The sequence below is a fragment of the Mesoplodon mirus genome (assembly GCF_964341445.2).
Source record: "Mesoplodon mirus genome assembly, chromosome: 19".
In the NCBI taxonomy this organism is placed as follows: domain Eukaryota; kingdom Metazoa; phylum Chordata; class Mammalia; order Artiodactyla; family Ziphiidae; genus Mesoplodon; species Mesoplodon mirus.
The window spans coordinates 11,650,847-11,671,398 of NC_138995.1; the positions used below are offsets into that span (position 1 = coordinate 11,650,847).

The 20,552-nt window shown below is 38.0% G+C and overlaps 1 protein-coding gene across 7 annotated transcripts in view; it reads right to left on the bottom strand.

The window, feature by feature from the left end:
- Positions 1-20,552, bottom strand: part of CNTNAP4 (contactin associated protein family member 4) — a gene marked incomplete at both ends in the record, with an annotated part of 261,961 nt that overhangs the window by 61,952 nt on the left and 179,457 nt on the right. For all 7 annotated transcript variants that reach the window (XM_082608081.1, XM_082608082.1, XM_082608084.1 and 4 more), the window contains 3 exons: positions 7,629-7,748; positions 10,641-10,747; positions 18,766-18,937. In XM_082608081.1, coding sequence (XP_082464207.1) covers positions 7,629-7,748; positions 10,641-10,747; positions 18,766-18,937 — 399 coding nt within the window. The remainder of the gene's footprint in view (positions 1-7,628; positions 7,749-10,640; positions 10,748-18,765; positions 18,938-20,552) is intronic.

Consider the following 20,552-nt stretch of genomic DNA (forward strand, 5'->3'; position numbering starts at 1 on the left):
ACATTAGTCACTGAAGTAATAAACATGTGAATGAATAAAAACAAAGTGTTGTCCAGACTAGAGCACAGCCTTCCAGGTTATCTGGTTGTGATTCTGAGGTGGCTCTGAGATTTTCATTGCCTTTTAACTATTTTAGAACTTTGTAAATAGGAGACATCTGATGCAACTGCAAAATAATGATAAGGCTGAAACTGTGAAGGGTATGAGACATTCCACTTGCAAGCTAACAAGTTATCTTGTATACAAATTTTATCTATTTATCTTTAACTCTCTCTCTCTCTCTAGACACAGTGAATGCCAGATGCACCTAAGCCTACTGGAGTTGTACCACGAGAGAGGGACCCCCAAATTACAAGATTTGGAGCTTACAGAGGATGGCTGGCACATCTCCACCCTGACAAAGAGTGAGAGAGGAACTCTGGAATGCAACAAATCTCTGAGGAGAGGGCGCTTAAGTTCTTAGGTTTTACAATGTAGGTAAATACCTCTGGGGGAGATAAGCTTCAAATTCCTCCAGGGAAATCCACTATCTCTAAGACATATTTACATTAAATTATCCTTTAACACAGACTTCCAGTTTTTTTGCTATTTGTTTTGCTTAGCAAGCAAGGCATTGTTTCCTTACAAGTAATTCTGTCTACAGACCAGCAAATTCAACCTGGTAGAGGTCGATGGGCTCCTCCACTAGGGAGGAAGCCAGTTTTGCCTCCCTTGGCCCAGTCACTTCAGTATTACTGATATATGGATATGTCTGTTCTTTGAATCCTCTTTGAACTGACTGTAACATCTTACCAGTTTCCTCAGGAATAAGGTTAAACATTAAACAAGATCTTCAAAACATGATTTTTAGCTTTTATTTTTCTCTCTGTATAGGAGTCGTGATGTTATTTTTTTGAAAATTATCCTTTACCAAGTGCAAAGAGAGTTGTCAAGGTAAGGAAACACAGGGAAATGAGTAAGAAGAGATAGCAGAAAATCTATGAAATTAATATATATACTAAAACATTGAAAGGCAGTTTGGGTTTATTGGTGTCTCTCCCTGAAAGTGATTTCTAACATATAGATTGTATGTAAAGCAACTGAGTGATTAAGAACTTGATTTGTCTTGGGCTGACTACTATTTTCTAGTGTGATAACAGTGTAAAGAAAAAACATGCTGTTTAAGCAACACAGTTGCAGAGTATGTGTTCCTTCAGGATTAATAGCTGCGGGTGATAGAGGCGATAAAGACTGTAAGAATGGGTAGGAAGTGCTGTGTTAAGGAAAGCTGGGAGATGAAAGAAAAGCTAGCATCCTGGAGCAAAACTTGATGTAAACAAGGCTGCATTTGAATAATGATAGCGAGTTATTAACTCTCATAGCTATTAAGAAGGTCTTTACTATTGAAATCCCTAAAGTAAAAATAGTTTTGCTATTATGTTTTTTTTTTTTTAATAAATGTATTCATTTACTTTTGGCTGCGTTGGGTCTTTTTGCTGCACGCGGGCTTTTCTCTAGTTGCAGCGAGTGGGGGCTACTCTTTGTTGCGGCATGCAGGCTTCTTGTTGTGGTGGCCTCTCTTGTTGTGGAGCATGGGCTCTAGGCGCACGGGCTCAGTAGCTGTGGCACGTAGGCTTAGTAGTTGTGGCTCATGGGCTCTAGAGCACAGGCTCAGTAGTTGCGGCACCCGGACTTAGTTGCTCTGCGGCATGTGGGATCTTCCCAGAACAGGGCTCCAACCCATAACCCCTGCATTGGCAGGTGGCTTCTTAACCACTGCACCACCAGGGAAGTCTTAACACTCTCCAGACTTCTCATGAAAGGGTCTCAGGGGCCCCTATCTCAGAATCACATGGGGAGCTTGGATTTAATAGAGTAGACCTTGGTCTCTAAACTTACTGAGTCAGTGAAACCAAATCCAGGAGTCTTGGTAGTGGGGCACTGGGAAAAGGTGACTTTAAACCATAGAATTATTATTTTCACAAAAGTTAAAAAGCCACGGCTATATCTCTCAGCAATTTCTCTGCACTGAAACAACTGTCCTTGCAGTACACTATTTGATGCTGAGACATTTCTTGAACATAAAACTATTTCTTTACAGAGAAAGCAATGGCTTTAGTGTACAAGAAGAACAAAAAAGCCCTATACATTTCAACAGAGACAACCACTGGGATTCATATTATCCTAATTATTTTAAAATTATATTTAGAATACTCTGTTTAGAAAGAATTTTCAGTTTTTAACATAGTTTAGGAAATTATCCATTCAAAAGGGATTTTCTTTGTATCTTTTAGCTTGTAATGCTTAAAGATATTTAAATCCATGTGGAATCATCTGTTGGACAGTAATTCTAGACTAAGAACTTTTTTTTTTTTAGTTACACATTTGTAAGCTGCCAATTCAGCATTTTGTCTTGCCTTCATAATTGGTATACCTGATTGCTGTAGCTTGAGGATATGTTATTGGCTACAAGCAATGAGACATTGGTAGAACGTAGCCTTATTTTCAGGCTGGGAGACGGAACCAGGGTTTGATGTCTTGATCTATCCCTAATGACATTCCTTAGTCTGCCTCTGTCAACCTCCTTGAGTCTTGGTTTCCGCATTTGCAAAACCACATCAGTAAGCAAAGTTTCAAGTTGTACTGTGCATTTTTCACTGGGTTGTTACACTCTGGGACTGTCACTTTTGTTTGAATAGGTTTCAATATTCCGGAGCTTCTGAAGACACTTCCCTGCTTCCTAACTGGATTATCTGTGTCTCTGTCCTCCACTGCTTGCTCTTCAAATGGCTTTAAGTTTTGTGAATGTCCTCTTTTTCATCAATACTTTTTGATAATTTTGCTAAAGCACCTTTAACCTCTCTGTGTGTATATATACATAAATTTACTTCTTCAAATTGTAGAGTTGAGGTGTGAGACTCAGGTAACTAAAATAGGCATATTAGTAATATGACAAGGTGAATGGTGATTTAATAGAAATGAAATAATTCATTCAATAAAATGAAATTAATAATTTCCTTACCATTTAGATGGTCATGAAAAATGTACATGGCCTATAAATTACTGAATTATTATGCATAATAAACATAATGTAAGCATGCATGTATGTGTATACAATCAATCCTCATTATCTGCAGATTCTCATCATTTGTGAATTTGCCTAGTCACTAAAATTTATATGAATCCCAAAATCAATTCTTGAGGTGCTCTTGTATGTCTGTAGACACAAAGCAAAAAAACTGAGTTGCCCAATATGAATTTCAGCTGCCTAGCTGAAGCTTAACAGAGCCACACTCTGACTCCTTGCTTCAGCTCTCATACTGTAAACACGTATCCTATTTGTGCCATGTTCTTTGTGCTTGGTGATTTCACTATTTAAAGTGGCCTCCAAGCATAGAGCTGAAGAGCTGTCCAGGGTTCCCAAGCACAAGAAGGCTGTGATGTGCCTTCTGAGAACACATGTGATAGAAAAGCTTCCTTCAGCTAAGAGTTCTGGTGCTATTGGTTGTGAGTTCAATGTTAATGAATCAACAGTGTATATTAAATAAGGTGTCTTTAGTCTGAAACACTAGTAAAACGAGGTTATATATTGATCAGTTGATGAGAATACTATGACCAGAGGCATGCAGGAACCTAATCTTACTGTAATTCCCTGGGAGCAATGGTTCAGTATTCACTAATTCAAGTGTCTGTGGTTACTTTACACAACATTACTATCACAGATAATGAGAACTGTGTGTGTGTATGTGTGTGTGTGATATTACTTAAAGCTTTAAAGATTACAGATACTTAGAGATATCTGAATCACAGAATCAAAACTTCATAAAGCATGTGCATATGAATAGCTCAGGGTGCTTTTGTGGGAATGCAGGATTCACAGGGATGCAGTGATAGACTGTTAAATCTCGCTCACAACACAAACAGAAAAAATCAGAAAGTTATTTGACACTTAAATTCATATCTTTCATTTGCAAAATTTTCCTTTTCTCTCTGTGAAGTCTCCTCACATTTATTATGTTCAATTTTCACATAATAGAGCGGGGTGTTCTCTAAAGTTTGAGAACCACAGGTCGAAAACAGCTACTCCCAAACCTGGGTGCACAAAAGCATCAAATGGGAAGATTTTTAAAAACACTGATTTTATCGTCTCACCCCAACCCTCCTGCCTCAGGGCGCTACCTGGGAGTCTGTGCTGTGCAGACTGAGGAATTTCATTGAGGAGATAAACATGTAAGAGTCATCAGCTGTCTTAGGTTGCTTTGGCATTTGGAGCGGTGCTATGGTCTGAATGTTTGTGTCCCCCACTAAAATTCATATGTTGAATCACTAACCCCCAAAGGTAATGGTTTTAGTAGGTGGCACCTCTGGGAGATCATGAGGTCAAAAGGGAGGAGCCCTCATGAATGGGATTAGTGCTCTTATAAAAGAGATCCCACAGAGCTCCTTCTATCATGTGAGGATACAAGAAGTCTGAAATCTGGAAGACAGCCCTCACCTGACAGTGCTGGCACCATGACCTAGGACTTCCCATCCTCTAAAACTGTGAGAAATATTTCTATTGTTTATAAGCTACCCAGTCTGTGGCATTCTGCTACAACACCAAACAGACTAAGACAGGTAGCGTCCTCAACGATGGTGACAGCAAACAGAAGCCACCTGGTTGTGTTATATGAAAAATCTCTAAGACACATTCTATAGTAATTTTCCCGAATATTTGTGGCCAAGGTTTTACCACTACCCTGCAGTTTTCAGAATTACACATTAATACAAAGGAACTGTGGCTCCCATATTCAACTGCCTTCTCAGTTCCACATTTGAATGTGTAACAGACATCTCAAACTCAAAATGTGTAAAACTGAGCTCGTTATCTTTCCCTTCAAACCTTCTCTGACCACATCTCAAATAATGGCAACTTAATCACTCCAATTTGCCCAAGCCAAAAATGTGGTGTTATTTTTTTGGTTCCTTTTGTTTTCCCATTCCTCACACATATTCAATGAGAAAATTTAGTCTGTCCACCATCTACATTGTATCATCCAGTACAACCCACCATCTCCAGCTCTTGCCTGGATTCTTGCGTTACTTGAACTTGGTCTCCAAACAGACTTCCAAACTCCTATTATACATATACATCTTATCTATATGTATGTACGTATCTGGTACACACACACACACGCACACACACATTTTCTAACTCCTTTCTACCCCTGCTCCTAGATATGCATTTCTCAACACAGGAGCAATCATGATTCTATTAAAGGAAGACAGATTGCATCTACCACTGCTTAAAACTCTCCAATGTCTTCTCAGCTCATTCAGGGTAAAACCCAGAGACCTTACACGTTGTAAGGACCCATGACTCCTCCTCTCCTGCCCCCGCCCACTTGATTCCCTCTTGCTCTCCTACTACTCCCAGATTACTCACCATACTCCAGTCACACTTTATCTGCTGCTGTTTTCTGAACGCACCTGGTAAGATCACCTCTCTCAGGACTTAGCACTTCCTATTTCCTCTGCCCGGAAGGCTCTTTCCCTAGATATTCACTGCCAGATTTTAAGTAGTAAATCTTCCTCTGCCAAGTCTCCTGCTTCAATTTCATATTTCCTTTTTTCTGCTTATTTTGCTCCATGAAATGCTGACTTCCTGACACAGCGCTATCCAATGTAAACTTTTTCCAATGATGGAATAGATGGCTATGGAGCAGTTAAAATGTGGCTAGTGAGACTGAGGAATTGGCTTTTAATTTAATCTTATTTTAATGAATTAATTTAAACTTGTAAAATTTGTTTCAAGTCATTTAGTTATATTAATTAATTTTAATTAAATGTGAATCTAAATAGGCATTTGTTGCTAGTGGCCACTACACTGGAGTGCACGATTCATCTAGAATCTCTTTGTATTTGATGGTGAAGGGATCAAGAGTCTTTTTGACAATATTTACAGACAATTTTCCCCAGCACCACTTGTTGAAAAGACCATCTTTCCTTCACTGTTCATCAGTGCCACCTTTGCAATGAATCAACTATCCGTATATGAGGGAGTCTGTTTATAGATTCTCTATGTTGCTTCATTGGTCTATTTGTTTATCCTTGTGTCAATTACATGCTGTTTTACTTAGCCTATCAATATAATGTCTATATTATATCTGGTAGAGTTGAGTCCTCCAACTTTACTCTTTAAGACTGATTTGGTTCTTCTTGTCCCTTCAAATTTACTGAAAATTGTAGAATCTGCTTACCAATTTTCACCAAAAAAATTACACCAACCAACAAGCACACTGCTGAAATTTTAATTAAGGTTTGCACTGAATCAATACCTAGTTGGGAAGAACGGATGTTTATACCACCCTACTGAGTTTTCTAATCAATGAAACTTTCATATGTCTCCACTTATTTAGGATTTAATTTATCTCAAGAGTATTTTACACTTATCTGTATAAAAGTTGTGCACATCTTTCTTTAGATTTATTACCATGTATCTGAGGTTTTTGATGCTACTGAAAATAGAATCTTCTAAAATTTCATTTTAATTGCTGGTATACAAAAATGAAATTAATTTTTACATTAACTTGATATCTAGTGATCATCCTAAATTTTAACAGTTAGTCTGTAGATTGTTGAGAATACTCTCAATACATAACCTGGTCATCTACAAATAATGAGAGTCATAGTTCTTCCTTTCCAGTACATATATCTTTCATTTCTTTCTCTTGCTTTATTGCACTGGCTAGGACCTCCAAAACAATGGTGAACAGAATGATAATAGCAGGCATCTTTGGGTTAATGTTTGTAACAGGGGTAAAGTTTTCAATATTTCACAATAAACTGTGATATGTGCTGTAGGTTTTTTTATGGGTCCTCTTTAACAAATTAAGGAAATTTTCTTCTATTGGTAATTTACTGAGTTTTCATTTTCTCTTTATCATGAATGGATGTTGAATTTAATCAAACACATATTCCAAGACTATTAATTCCTCTTTAAGTTTATGTAAGTAAAGAATTCAAGAATAAAATTCATTTTTGCCCAAATTTAAAAAGTAAATATTTTCAAAGCTTTCACACGTATCAATCTTTTTTCCTTTATTATTATTTAAAATATTTTTCCACTTTATGTTGGCAAAAATTGTATCTATTTAAGGGATGTAATGTGATGGTTTCATATGAATATACATTGTGAAATGTTCACCATAATCAAGCTAATTAGAATTCATTACCACACTTGTTACATTTTTTTTTCTTTTCATCCCCCTACTCCCCTCCCCTTGGGCAACCACCTGTTTGTTCTCTGTATCTGTGAGTCTGTTTCTCTTTTATTATGTTTGTTCATTTGTTTTGCTTTCTAGATTCTACTTATAAGTGAAATCATATGGTGTGTATCAATCTTCTAAGAGGAATAAAGTCTATCTTTTTTGTTTTGGGACTTAATAAGATACATTTATTATTAGATGTTCTACACAGATACCACATGCATAGAAAATAATGACATTTTAAATCACCACCATTAAACTATTTTTTAAAGATTTACTTTAACTTCTTCTACTGAACAATATACATTTTAATCAAGTTGCAAATTATGTCAACCTCTTACTTGTTTCATTTTAATTTTGTGTGTTTAAATTTAACTATTAAATGAAAATTGATTAACTCACCAGTCATATTGCAATATAGAAGAAATGGTTCCAGGGGACCACTTCCATCTGCATCTATATAGTAAAATCCTGAAGTATTTCCTCTATGCTTATAGGCTTCACATGACTGCTCATAGATAGCTGTAAAAAAAAAAAAAGTATCATCATAAGTGAAATAGTATAAAATTAATTTCTTTAATTTTAATTTGGACACAGAATACTCCAAGTCTTGAAATTTGTATGTACATTACTGACCAGGAGAAAAGGTAACACACACTTTAAAATAAAACTCATTTTTTTAAATTAATATGGTTGAAAGAAGGTTAGAGAGAAAAAAGGAAAAATGAGATTGCATTTTATGGCATTTCTTTTTATGATTAAAAGAATATGAGAATGAAAATTTAGTTTATTTTTACATTAGGTAAAACAACAAAGGAGATGGTAGGTGTTTTAAATGTTAAGATCCTTATAAGTATAAGGTGACTTCCATTTTGGACATGCATCCAAATGGATCTTTTGACAACTATTTTGGAATTTCTAATTCTAGTATCACCTTGTAATAACCTAACATGTGAAGCACAATAGTGTAATCTCCTTAAATAATCTGCTGTTATTCAAAAATTATGCAATAGAAAAGTTTTAAATAATGCTTTAACTAGTCTCCTTTCTCACATAAAATTGTCTATAGATAAAATACTTTTTTCCATAAAACAAATATGATTTACAGAGCTTCTCGTGAATAATTTAAAAAGTAATTCCCATAAAAAATTTTCTCTAATGCTCTGCTCTGTAATGAGAATTTAAGATAATTAAAATTCAAAGCAGAAGAAATATAAAATATATGCCCTCAAGCGGTCTCAGTGTGTTTTGATCCATAATTGGATGTTTTTAATTACACAATTATATATTTGCCATGTACTAGGTTTGATATTAATAACTGTATATGATGCACTCATCTCATTGAACACTTGGCCAAATGTAATGGTGATTTCCATCAAGCTTTTAATTTTGTGAAATGAGAAATAAACCATCCCCTGAATATCATTCCTTGATCTATTCTAAATTTTCAAAATCATGTTAATGAGTTTTTAGATCATATGAAATAATGTAACTAATTTTCTCAATGTTACAGAGATTTCAGATAATCATACATATTTACTTCTCTACTCTTCTACAGTTTCTTGGTTTTATTTTATTCCTATTGTATATTACACAGACAGAAATATAAGATGGATTGGTTTCTAGTCACATTTGTATTTTGTACAGTGAAGTGAGCATATGAAAATGGTTCATTTATGTATTACTATACGCGCATACATGCGTTGATAAATTCTTTGAAAGAGGCTGGGATATAAACATAACTTTGCAGGGAGGGCTGGTATTAGAAAGGACACACAATTGCATGAGGGTAATTGGAGTACTTTTGCTTTATGTGTATTACTTGGCTTTTTATAACATGACTGTTTAACATATTATTTTCTAGTAAAACCTTTTAAAAGACCCCCATCACTCACCCTCCCTCAACTCAGGCTAACGATACTGATGGCTTCATTATAACTGGGTTTGTCATCCTGGCCCCATTTCCCAGAATGGTCATTGGCAAAACCCTTCGGCTCCCTTTAGACTACCTGCTCAAGAACCTAATAAATTAACTCAATGATTGGATCAAGTTGTGGGCCACAGATGAAAATACGTTATTTATTCACCATCTGATTTTTTTGGCTCAGAGATGTTTGTGTTTATATTTAGATTTAGTCATTGATAACAGTTGAAAATAAACAAATAGTCAATTAAAACACATTCTATTAGCTTTCTGTTTTGAGTTAGTTACTATAATTGGGATGATACCGGATATGAAGAATTAAAATACACCGTCCCTTTGCTGCTGGTGACCTGGGACAAGTAACTCGGCCCTGGCTTGAGTGACAGCAGGCGTTCTTCCTGTTCTTATGAGGCACTCCAACCCACACAAGTTGATGCCCCAGGAAAGACTGGCTGCAGTGGTGAAGGCATGAGGGTGAGGCCAGAAGATCCCGCCGCCCCTGCTCACGCCCTCTCCAGCCCTGAGTCAGGACTTCTGAGGGTCCCTTGCGGAGCCTCCAGGGGTGGGAGCCCAGGATTCCAATCTCAACTCCAGCAGGAGTACAAAGCAGTGCACAGTGAAGAGACGAGAGTGGTGAGGCAGAGGACTGCACCTAGCGCCCTGGCCTGAAGTCATGGCTACGGGCCAATAGTACTAAGAGTTAAGTTGCTCAGCAATGTCAGCAACAATATGAAAAAATGGGAAGGAAAAAAATGGGCCTTTGGGTCTCCCCATCCCATGTCCTGAACAAGTAGACAAGAAAATGACATGAGTCTTAGGACACATGCAAAACTTTTCACCAGGAAAAAAATGAACAGCTTCTAGCACAGGAAAAGAGTATTTGGTTGTGGTCCCAGCCTCTGGAGCATAATTGCAAGCGTTCACATTCTCACTGTGCCTCAACTATTTCAGGAGCTTCTGGGCATGGTGATTAATCTCTCCCTGTAACCTAGTAAACTAGGGATAATAACAATGTCTACACCCACCTACCAAGGTGGTCATCAGAATTAAATAAGCTGGGACATGTAAAATACTAGAGCAGTACCTGGCATTTAGAAAATACTCAATAAAATTAACTATTATGATTAATTCCATTTCTACCATCCTTATTCTCATCATCCTTATTAATGGAGTTGCAAGAGAACTGAAGGATCACCTATTCTGCACTGTATTTTATGCTTATCCTTAGCTATCTTTGTTTTCTACACGTGTTTTCCCCTTGCCGGCTCTCTTACTCTTTTCTGTCTTGCTTTATTTTATGTGCTTCTGTAAACTACCTTGACTACTTTATGAAAAGAAGTGTGGACTAAAAATAAACTAGAAATCAACTGAATGCTAATAAGATCCAGGGTTGTACACACATGGACATATATACACACAACAAAAACAAAAAGGGGTAATAAATAAGGGAATCAGGACAGAGGCAAGAACCACAGGTATGTGTGGCTTACAGTTGTGGCAAGTTGCTCCCCTGTATCCAGTGTTTGTACAGTTGCAGTGAAAGGTGTCCCAGGACTGGGAACATTGACCACCGTGTTCGCAATAGTTGGGCAAACACCTAAAAGAAGGTGCAGGTACAATTACTACTATTCATTTTGAGAAATCACAAAATACTGACAATTTATACATGATCATGTGAAAGAAGAATGTCAACAGTAACCTAAAGAGTAAATACAGCGTGACTAATGGTCATTTCATTTGTCGTTATGTCGTTATGGTACCTTAATCACAAAACTAAACCTTAGATCAATAAATTCATCAGGTTTCAACCAATTCTCAAGTAGCTGGGACTGCTTAATTTTCAACATGTTGTACTATATCATAGCCCTTTCTTTTCCCTAGTGACATAACACTAATTCAATATGTTGCCAGAAACATCAATAGTTTACATAAAATAACAACATTTAATCATACTGATTTACTATACTGAATATTTAAAGGAAAAGGGAATAAAGAAGAGAGAAGGAAAGAAGGAAGTGGGAGGGAGGGACATCTCTATTCACTTGGTGTATACATCCGGGAATGTTGAAGATGTATAGTATAGATGCACAAACTCCAAGCAGTGGGTCAGGGTGCATTAGGATGCTGAATCAAAATCACAGGGGCTCCTAGGATATTTTAAATTTTTAAGAGAAATACAGGCATACTCAACATCTGTCAAGCACTGCACAACTTATTAGCTTGAGGTAGTTAAATTTCAACATTAAATAGTAATACATTCCACTTAATCATGTCCTATCTTGGAGAAGCTGGTGTCTTAGTAGTTGTTAAAAAGTAACACCATGTGAAATCAAGTTGAACAAAAGTAAGGGTAGCAGTGTCTGATCTGATCCCAAGCTTTGAAAGGCTGTACACTACATTAAAAATAAACTTAAAATATTTTTCAAATTTTATATATATAATTTAAAAAAATATATAAAAGTAATATATGTATAAATTACTTTTTCAAAGGTTTCTAAATTGTTAGGATGGGGCTTCCCTGGTGGCACAGTGGTTGAGAATCCACCTGCCAAGGCAGGGGACACGGGTTCAAGTCCTGGTCCAGGAAGATCCTACATACTGTAGAGCAACTAAGCCCATGCGCCACAACTACTGAGCCTGCGCTCTAGAGCCCGCAAGCCACAACTACTGAAGCCCACACACAGAGAGCCTGTGCTCTGGAACAAGAGAAGCCACCACAATGAGAAGTCCGCGCACCGCAACTAGAGAAAGCCCACGCGCAGCAACGAAGATCCAAAAATAAATAAATTAACTAATTAATTAAAATAAATAAATAAATAAATTGTTAGGACATAAACACTTGTAAAGTTGCCTGGAACTAAGCCACCGTTTAAATGAAAACGTTAGTTATATCTTTTGGCTTAGGACACTGTGAAAAAATTACTGAAATACATTAAGGTACCCTGGACAAAAAAGTTGAAGAGCTTCTGGTATCAACTCAAATAGCCCTGATCAAATAACTGATGCTTTTTAGAATTTAAATTGAAAGTTATATTGAGACCAATGCTCTCATTCACCCCAGAATAAAAAAATAAATAAATTACAAAACCCGTCAGGAATATATTCTTGATGAAGTTTCTGCCACCTCCTTTTTTAAAACTAAGACTGGGAACTTCATGTTTTGCTTTTAGGATTTTCCCAATTTTAACTGAAAATAATGTTACTGTTTTTCCTGATTATAAAAAATAGATATCCACTGTACAGAAATCAAACAATATAGGAAACAATAGAGAAGAAATATAATTTATAATTTCAATATATAAAAATTACCACTATAAACATATATGTGTGTGTATAATGTATTATGTTCATAAGTGTAATCATAAAGTACGCGCTACTTTACAACCTTTTTAAGGATTCAAAAATAAATAATGGGCAACTTTCCATGCCAATTAAGTTTATATGTATTTTAGCATTTTTATAGATCCACAGGAATCTATTCAAAGAATATTTAAAGAGGTATTTAATTTTTTAAGCATTTCAAATCAATAACAATCTAGAAGAAAGAGGGAATTTTTCAAATAAAATTAAAACAAAAACAATTCTAATTGGTAATCAGAAAAGAAAAGGACAGAGAAGGCTATTCTCTAACAGACCTTGAACAATGTTTTAAAAGGGGGCAGATATAAGTGACTACACCTAAAATTCTAAAGAATGAATCTATTGTGATACATGTACTATTTCTATTTGATCTACTGCGAAAGATACTGTGTCCATTTTCCTAGATTCCTGTTAGACTTGACTTTTCATATTTTTTAATTACAATGTAAAAGACTGGATTGTGGATTTTATTTAAATTCATCATATAGCAGTTCTGTTTGACTACTAGTAACCTATGGCAAATTACATTGTATAGTGAAGTACTGAGTCTCACTAAAGGTTTTAAACAATTATCTTTTATACTTTGCTCCCTGAGAGTCATTCTGATACAAAGTAGAACATAAACAAATGAATATATCAACATGCCCCAAACTGAAGTGACGTGTATTATCTATCTATCTATCTATCTATCTATTTATTTATTTATTTATGGCTGTGTTGGGTCTTCGTTGCTGTGCGCGGGCTTTCCCTAGTTGCGGTGAGTGGGGGCTACTCTTCGTTGCAGTGCGCGGGCTTCTCTTGTTACGGAGCACGGGCTCTAGGCACACAGGCTTCCGTAGTTGTGGCACGTGGGATGAGTAGTTGTGGCCTATGGGCTCTAGAGCGCAGGCTCAGTAGTGGTGGTGCACGGGCTTAGTTGCTCCATGGCATGTGGGATCTTCCTGGACCAGGGCTCGAACTCGTGTCCCCTGCATTGGCAGGTGGATTCTTAACCACTGAGCCACCAGGGAAGCCCTGACGTGTATGATTTTGGTTTATCCTGATTTCTAGCCCATTCCAATTTAAATTCCAAGACTTTCACACAATGTACAACTTGGCTAGAATTAAAGATACTAAAGTAAAAATCTATACAACATTATCACATTTAGGAAACATAACCAAAATTAGATATGTATGGGTCCTGGGAAAATGGTGACCACCTGAATTCAAATCTCATATCCTTCCTCAAAATATGAAATCAACAAGAACCGGCCCTTTACCCCACAAATAACTTCCTCCCCATGAAATAAACAAGCCACCCCTTCAGTATCATGGGAGACAGAACACCACCATGATCTTCAATCAACCGTCAGCAGAGGAATAAACACAACGTGTGAACATAAGGAAGAAGGAACAAGGGGAGGTTTAAAGGGCTCCTCAGAGGAGAGGAGAGGGAGGGTGGGGGACTGGAGGGAAGATGGTGCCATGGGGGCCCAAGACCAAGGACTGGGTGGTGGGAGTGGACTGGGAGAACGCAATGATGGAGGTCCAAAGGCTGCAGGTTGGGGAAGCCAGGAGGCAGGAGCTGGGCCTCCCGAGGTCGCCATGGTGAACAGTGTCACAGAGTGGCCTCTTAATTCTTGTGAGAAGTCTCTGTAGCCTGGTGTCATGGAGACCAGGGACACACCACACCCTCTGCCTTACTGCACTCATGAAGGGTAGGTGATGTCAGAGCTGAGATGGACCTTCCCCAATCAGTTGACATTCTTTTTATTTATTTATTTATTTTTGGCTGCCTTGGGTCTTCACTGATGCACACGGGCTTTCTCTAGTTGCATGAGCAGGGGCTACTCTTCACTGAGGTGCATGGGCTTCTCACTGCGGTGGCTTCTCTTGTTGCGGAGCATGGGTTTTCTAGGCACATGGGCTTCAGTAGTTGTGGCATGCGGGCTCAGTAGTTGTGGCTCGTGGGCTCTAGAGTGCAGGCTCAGTAGTTGTGGAGCACAGGCTTAGTTGCTCCGAGGCATGTGGGGGATCTTCCTGGACCAGGGCTCGAACCCATGTCCCCTGCATTGGCAGGCAGATTCTTAACCACTGTGCCACCAGGGAAGCCCCAGTTGATATTCTTACAAAGTTGATATCAAAAGATTTCCTTAATACTATTGCTTAATAAGTGGTTTAGGTCCAAGCAACTTAGTAAATGTTTATGCCCTTAACAACTGTCACCCGTACCCCACTCCCACTTGGGTTTCTGCCCCAAGACATGGGGACATGGAGGACAGCTCCCTTTGCAGCTCTGTCCTCACCTCCATCGAGGGACTGGTGGCCATCAGCCTCAGTCAGCACCCACCCAGATCTCCTTGCAGGTCCACAGAGGACAAGGGGAGGGCTTCTAGATGAGTGAGTGTGTGTGTGTGTGTGTGTGTGTGAGAGAGAGAGAGAGAGACTGTAAGAAAGGTGAGTGTGTAAAGAGTATAGGAATGATCTTATGAGTGTGCAGGTGCGTGTGTAAAGATGCTATGGGTCTGTGACAGTATGTGTATGAGTGTGCTTGTGTATGGATGAATGAGTGAGGAGGTGTGTGTGTGTGTCTGTGTGTAGACTGTGTGTGAAAAGTGGCTTTGAGATATGTGAGTGAGTGTATGTGTGTATAGATGTGTGTGGGAGATTTGTACAATGACATTAGTTTACACATAAAGAATGTGTGTAAATGACTGTGTGGGTGTGAGTGTGAGCACGTATGTAAATTTATGTACACCTTTATGTGTAGGTTTGATCCAACTTAAAGTTAGTTACAGTAAAAAGAGAACTACATTGTTTAAGATCCTGTCAGATGTTGTTTTTTGGCTGTGCCTCATGGCTTGCAGGATCTTAGTTCCCCGAACAAGGATTGAACTTGGCCCTTCGGCAGCGAAAGCGCGGAGTCCTAACCACTGGACCGCCAGGGAATTCCCTCTGTCAGATTTTTTAATATATATATATATATATATATATATATATTTTTTTTTTTTTTTTTTTTTTTTTTTTGTGGTACGCGGGCCTCTCACTGCTGTGGCCTCTCCCGCTGCGGAGCACAGGCTCCGGATGCGCAGGCTCAGCGGCCATGGCTCACGGGCCCAGCCACTCCGCGGCATGTGGGATCTTCCTGGACCGGGGCACGAACCCGTGTCCCCTGCATCAGCAGGCGGACTCTCAACCACTGCACCACCAGGGAAACCCTTTTAATATATTTTTAATGTTCCTGTTTGTTTCAATTGCAATTTATTAAGCTATAAAATTCTGTGTTTAACCTACACAGATTAAGCATGAACCGCAATACATGTTGACGTGCACCCAGGGAAGCGGTACAACATGGCAGGTAGCACACAGGGGGACTTCCTAGAACCAGGGGGCTTAGATCCGATGATGGGCTCTGCCTTTAGCCATGTCCTCTTAGCCAACTTACTTAACCGCTCTGTGCATCTATTTCCATGTTTACAAGAAACAAACACTCTAAGAACAGGTTCTAAGGGTTTTTGTGAAGATTAATTTAAATACATATTAATTAATTTATTTAAAATAAATTTTAGAACAGTCATTGCACAAGTCTCTCACACAATGCATAAACTCACTCACATATCCAAAATCGCCCTACATACTCGTACAAGTCCTGACACACACAATCCCACAAGTCCTCAAGCATTAACCCATGCGTGTGTACACTCACACATGCACACGCTCACACACAGCCACACCATCCCTACACACACGCTTGTAAGGTCATTCAGACACACTCCCAGGCCCCTCTCTCATTCACATCACCCTACACAAGTCACTCACACACACACACAAACCTAAATACTAATTCATGTTAAGTTAGAATACAACCTAGTAAACATTTTTTAAAGTCTCTATTTAATAATGCTTTGGAAGTTATGTCAACAGGTATAGCATATAAGACCAAGATAGATGGATACATATTTTCTTCTGAATATAAGAGAATAGAATGAATTTAGAGATACTTTTGGAAGTTTAAAAGGTATACAAATATAGAAGGTACGTTGGTTTTTGCTGTTATTTTTAAGATTTCTAGGGTTACCATTAGCCTAAAATTTTCTTTAAAAAATGTATAGTCAAGATCTATCCATAATTTGCTACTTCTGAAAAGCGTTTTTAAGGTGTGGTACCGAAACCATAATTCTCCTATTGTGCTGTATCATGCTCTGTTTTACAAGCGTGCACCTCCAGAAAGCAGGCAAGACGGATTCCTTGTGTAAAATGGCAGCTTCGGAGAAACCCATGTTGGAGAGGTGTGGGTCTACTTGTACCAAAAGAATGTTCTGAGATCTGAGATGGTCAAAATGACCATCACTCATAGTGTGGATGACCGAACCTCCCCACCCATTGAGGGTGAGAGCTCCCTGCTTCTGTGAGTGAGACCCACCTCAAGAGAGCTGGCCCAGGGAGCCTTGCTACAGGGCTTCCCCAAAATCAGGATTAACGATCCTGAGCTGGCGTGGCTGTAATTACGGAGATGGTCACTGTCATTTATTCCCCAAATCAAGCCAATTGAGGTTTATCGTCTCAATTCTCCCTTTACATACCATCTTTCATTATAGAAAGTATTATTTTATCTACAAATTGAGTTAAATAAACACATATTCATAGAGAGGAAATGATGTCCTTCTAATCCATTGCTAAATAAGATTATAATTATTTTTTTCTACACATAGAATAATATCTACTAGTGTTCAAAACAGGATCAACAGACATTGATAAATGGTCTTCAGATATAATAGATGTGTGTTTATGTTGATAAAATGTTTCATACAAATAAAAAGTTATTTTTAAAACTCAGAATTTGGGACTTCCCTGGTGGCACAGTGGTTAAGAATCTGCCTGCCAATGCAGGGGACACGGGTTCGAGCCCTGGTCTGGGAAGATCCCACATGCCACAGAGCAACTAAGCCCGCGAGCCACATCTACTGAGCCTGCATGCTGCAACTACTGAAGCCTGTGCACCTAGAGCCCGTGCTCCACAACAAAAGAAGCTACTGCAATGAGAAGCCCACACACCGCAACGAAGTGTAGCCCCTGCTCACTGCAACTAGAGAAAGCCCGTGCGCAGCAACGAAGACCCCACGCAGCCAAAAATGAAAAAAAAAAAAGTTAAAAAAACTCAGAATTTATCTGTTTGCTCAAAATATATATTGAACACTACTACACGGCTGGGGTTAAGTTTGTCACATTGCTTAATTTTTTTAAAATCTGGAATGGCTATGACATTTCATTGAACTCAATAATTACACATAACTGCCTTGATGACTGGCAAGATTATTTGGCTATAGTTGCCCAAGCCTAAAAGTACTTTAGAATTACTAACTATCAATTATTATATTAAAAGTTACTTGTCCTCTGCAATGAACGCCCAAAGCTTGCACTAGCATGCTCTGTACTGGGGTTCCTATTGAAACTACCGGACCATCCTCACACCTTTATCAACACTACGGCTCCAAACTCTTTCACAGGGAGCTTCCTCTTCATTTTCCCTGCAGAGAAGACAGTAATGGGTTCTTAAAGGTACACATCAGGACCACAGCAACCAGTTAAAATTCCTGTGCCTCTGAAATATTATTCAGCTGTCACGGAAGCAAAAGCCAGTTTGATAACTGACCACAGAGGTCTCTGATTTACTGGTACCTGATGGTCTAGATTACTGTTAGGGTATCCTAAGCTATTGCGTTTAATGATATATTTTTGATACATTTATACCCCTCTAAAATTATAGCAGCATCAACATCACCTTTTGTGAATTGGTAGCTATTTGTACATATAAATAACATGGTCATGTGTCTTCTAGCTAAATTTTATCACTGGAAATATGAAGTATAAAACTAAAAGAATATTTTCTTATTTCTTTTTTTTCTTTTTTTTTTTTTTTCTTTTTGCGGTATGCGGGCCTCTCACTGTTGTGGCCTCTCCCGTTGCGGAGCACAGGCTCCGGATGCGCAGGCCCAGCGGCCATGGCTCACGGGCCCAGCCGCTCCGCGGCATATGGGATCCTCCCAGACCGGGGCACGAACCCGTATCCCCTGCATCGGCAGGCGGACTCTCAACCGCAGCGCCACCAGGGAGGCCCTATTTTCTTATTTCTAATGTGAATATTCTCTCTTTCCCGTGGAACAGATGATGGTAAGAAAAAGGAGAGAAAAATGTTTGTTTTACACACAGATTTCAATCTGCTGCCAAAAGTTTGAAAATGGACACGTCAAAATAAAGAAGTGAGACTGCCTTTACCTGTCTGTGATTCCACACGAGTCTATCTGAAGGTCGCTGAAGTTCCCAAGGGACTCCTGCTGAACTGAAATCAGATCTACCATCTTGTGACTGATAGAAATGAGTCTCATACATCCCTGAAACCCACCAAGTGGACTTTTACATTTGGATCCAAAGCTGTTGTCAGGACAACCTGATAAAAACAAAACAATACAAAGTTGATCAGGATACATCATAATGAAGCAGGACTCAGTATCTTCACTAAAAAAATTTTTTAAATAGGCATTTGATTATTAAATTGAAATGGAGGGGAAAGCCTATTGCAGTCATCATTCATTTGATCTAAATTATAAATAGCAATTCATACAAACGTACTTCTCTTTATTACCATAGGATTCATAGGAAATTACTACTGTTATAATAATTATGTGCAAGGATACTAACTTGATCCCAACTTTAGAAATATACAGATCAGCTCCAGTGTCCTGAACATGTCAGCCAGCAGTATTAAATTATATATAACTCAAACACAGGAACTTAGTCTTCTGGGAGGCAAAAAGAAGAGCATAAAGGAAGAAAACATGCACTGTAGATAAGAAAAGATAAATCAATAATGCGGAGATACCTTTGTGTTTAAGGCTACTCGGAAAAGGAGTTATGACACTTGGAATAAAATTACAACTATTTATGTAATTAAATACTTTTCATATGCATATAAGAGCCACATATACATGCATTTTAATAAATCATAATGGCTTAATGTCAAAAACATTTCATTGTTTGACTTTATTTATTCTCTGCCTCGTAAAGGAATGTTCCATTTATATTGATTTTCCCCCCAACATTTATCTAAGACCTGTTTCTAATTATTTAAATAATAAAGAACTATAATATTAACCATTTTTGTCTGGGGTTTAATGATGTTCTCAGTGTTTCTCTATCCAAGTGAAATAAACAATTTTATGGAGTATGTATTTTTCATTAATCTTTCTTTGCCATTATGGTTGTCAACCACTAATACAATTTCAAAGAATAAGAAATGAATCAGCAATTTCCTAACTCCTGTACAATCCATGCTAGTTTTCTACCTGGGAATTTCCACTATAATTAAATATTTTGACTGAGGATGTTTCTCCTTAATGCTTTGTTTTCCTAACAAAATTCTTTTACCCAGCAAGGAAAGGCCAGGATTCATACTTAAAACTGTTATCAGGCACATTGAAATATTATATTTTAAGCAATGGAGACTGAACTTTTAAATTTAATATATCAAGAAAAGGGGATGAAAGTTTTTTGAGTATCAGTTAATTGTACATGGTTCTACACACACTTTCAGTGCTTAAAATTCTTCTGTGGTATAGGATACAGTTACCATAACCTGGAAAAGTATTTTATAGATGACTTATTAACCAATTAAGAATGTTAAAATAAAAACCGAGAGGATAACAGTTCAATAATATTTGGGGGCAACTACAATATGCCAGGAATATAAACAGCATTGCTAATCTCCTTTTCTCCAGGTGGTGTTTCCTGACACATTTCAAACTATTTCAGAATAAAATAAACTGTGCAGTATGCCTCTATAGGGAACAAAACTAAGCAAACTCACAGTCACAAGGAGAGGTCATGGAACTTTACAGAGAGCACAGCGGTCATATTATGAGGCCCTTCACATTCCTGGCTGCAATGTTTAATAAGCAAGAGATTCTAAAGAACAAAGTAGGGTTCAACCCAGGTTAGTCTCGTTAGCCTATGATAACAGACATCCACAGGTTAATATAATGCAACAGCAGAGGGAAATGCAGCAC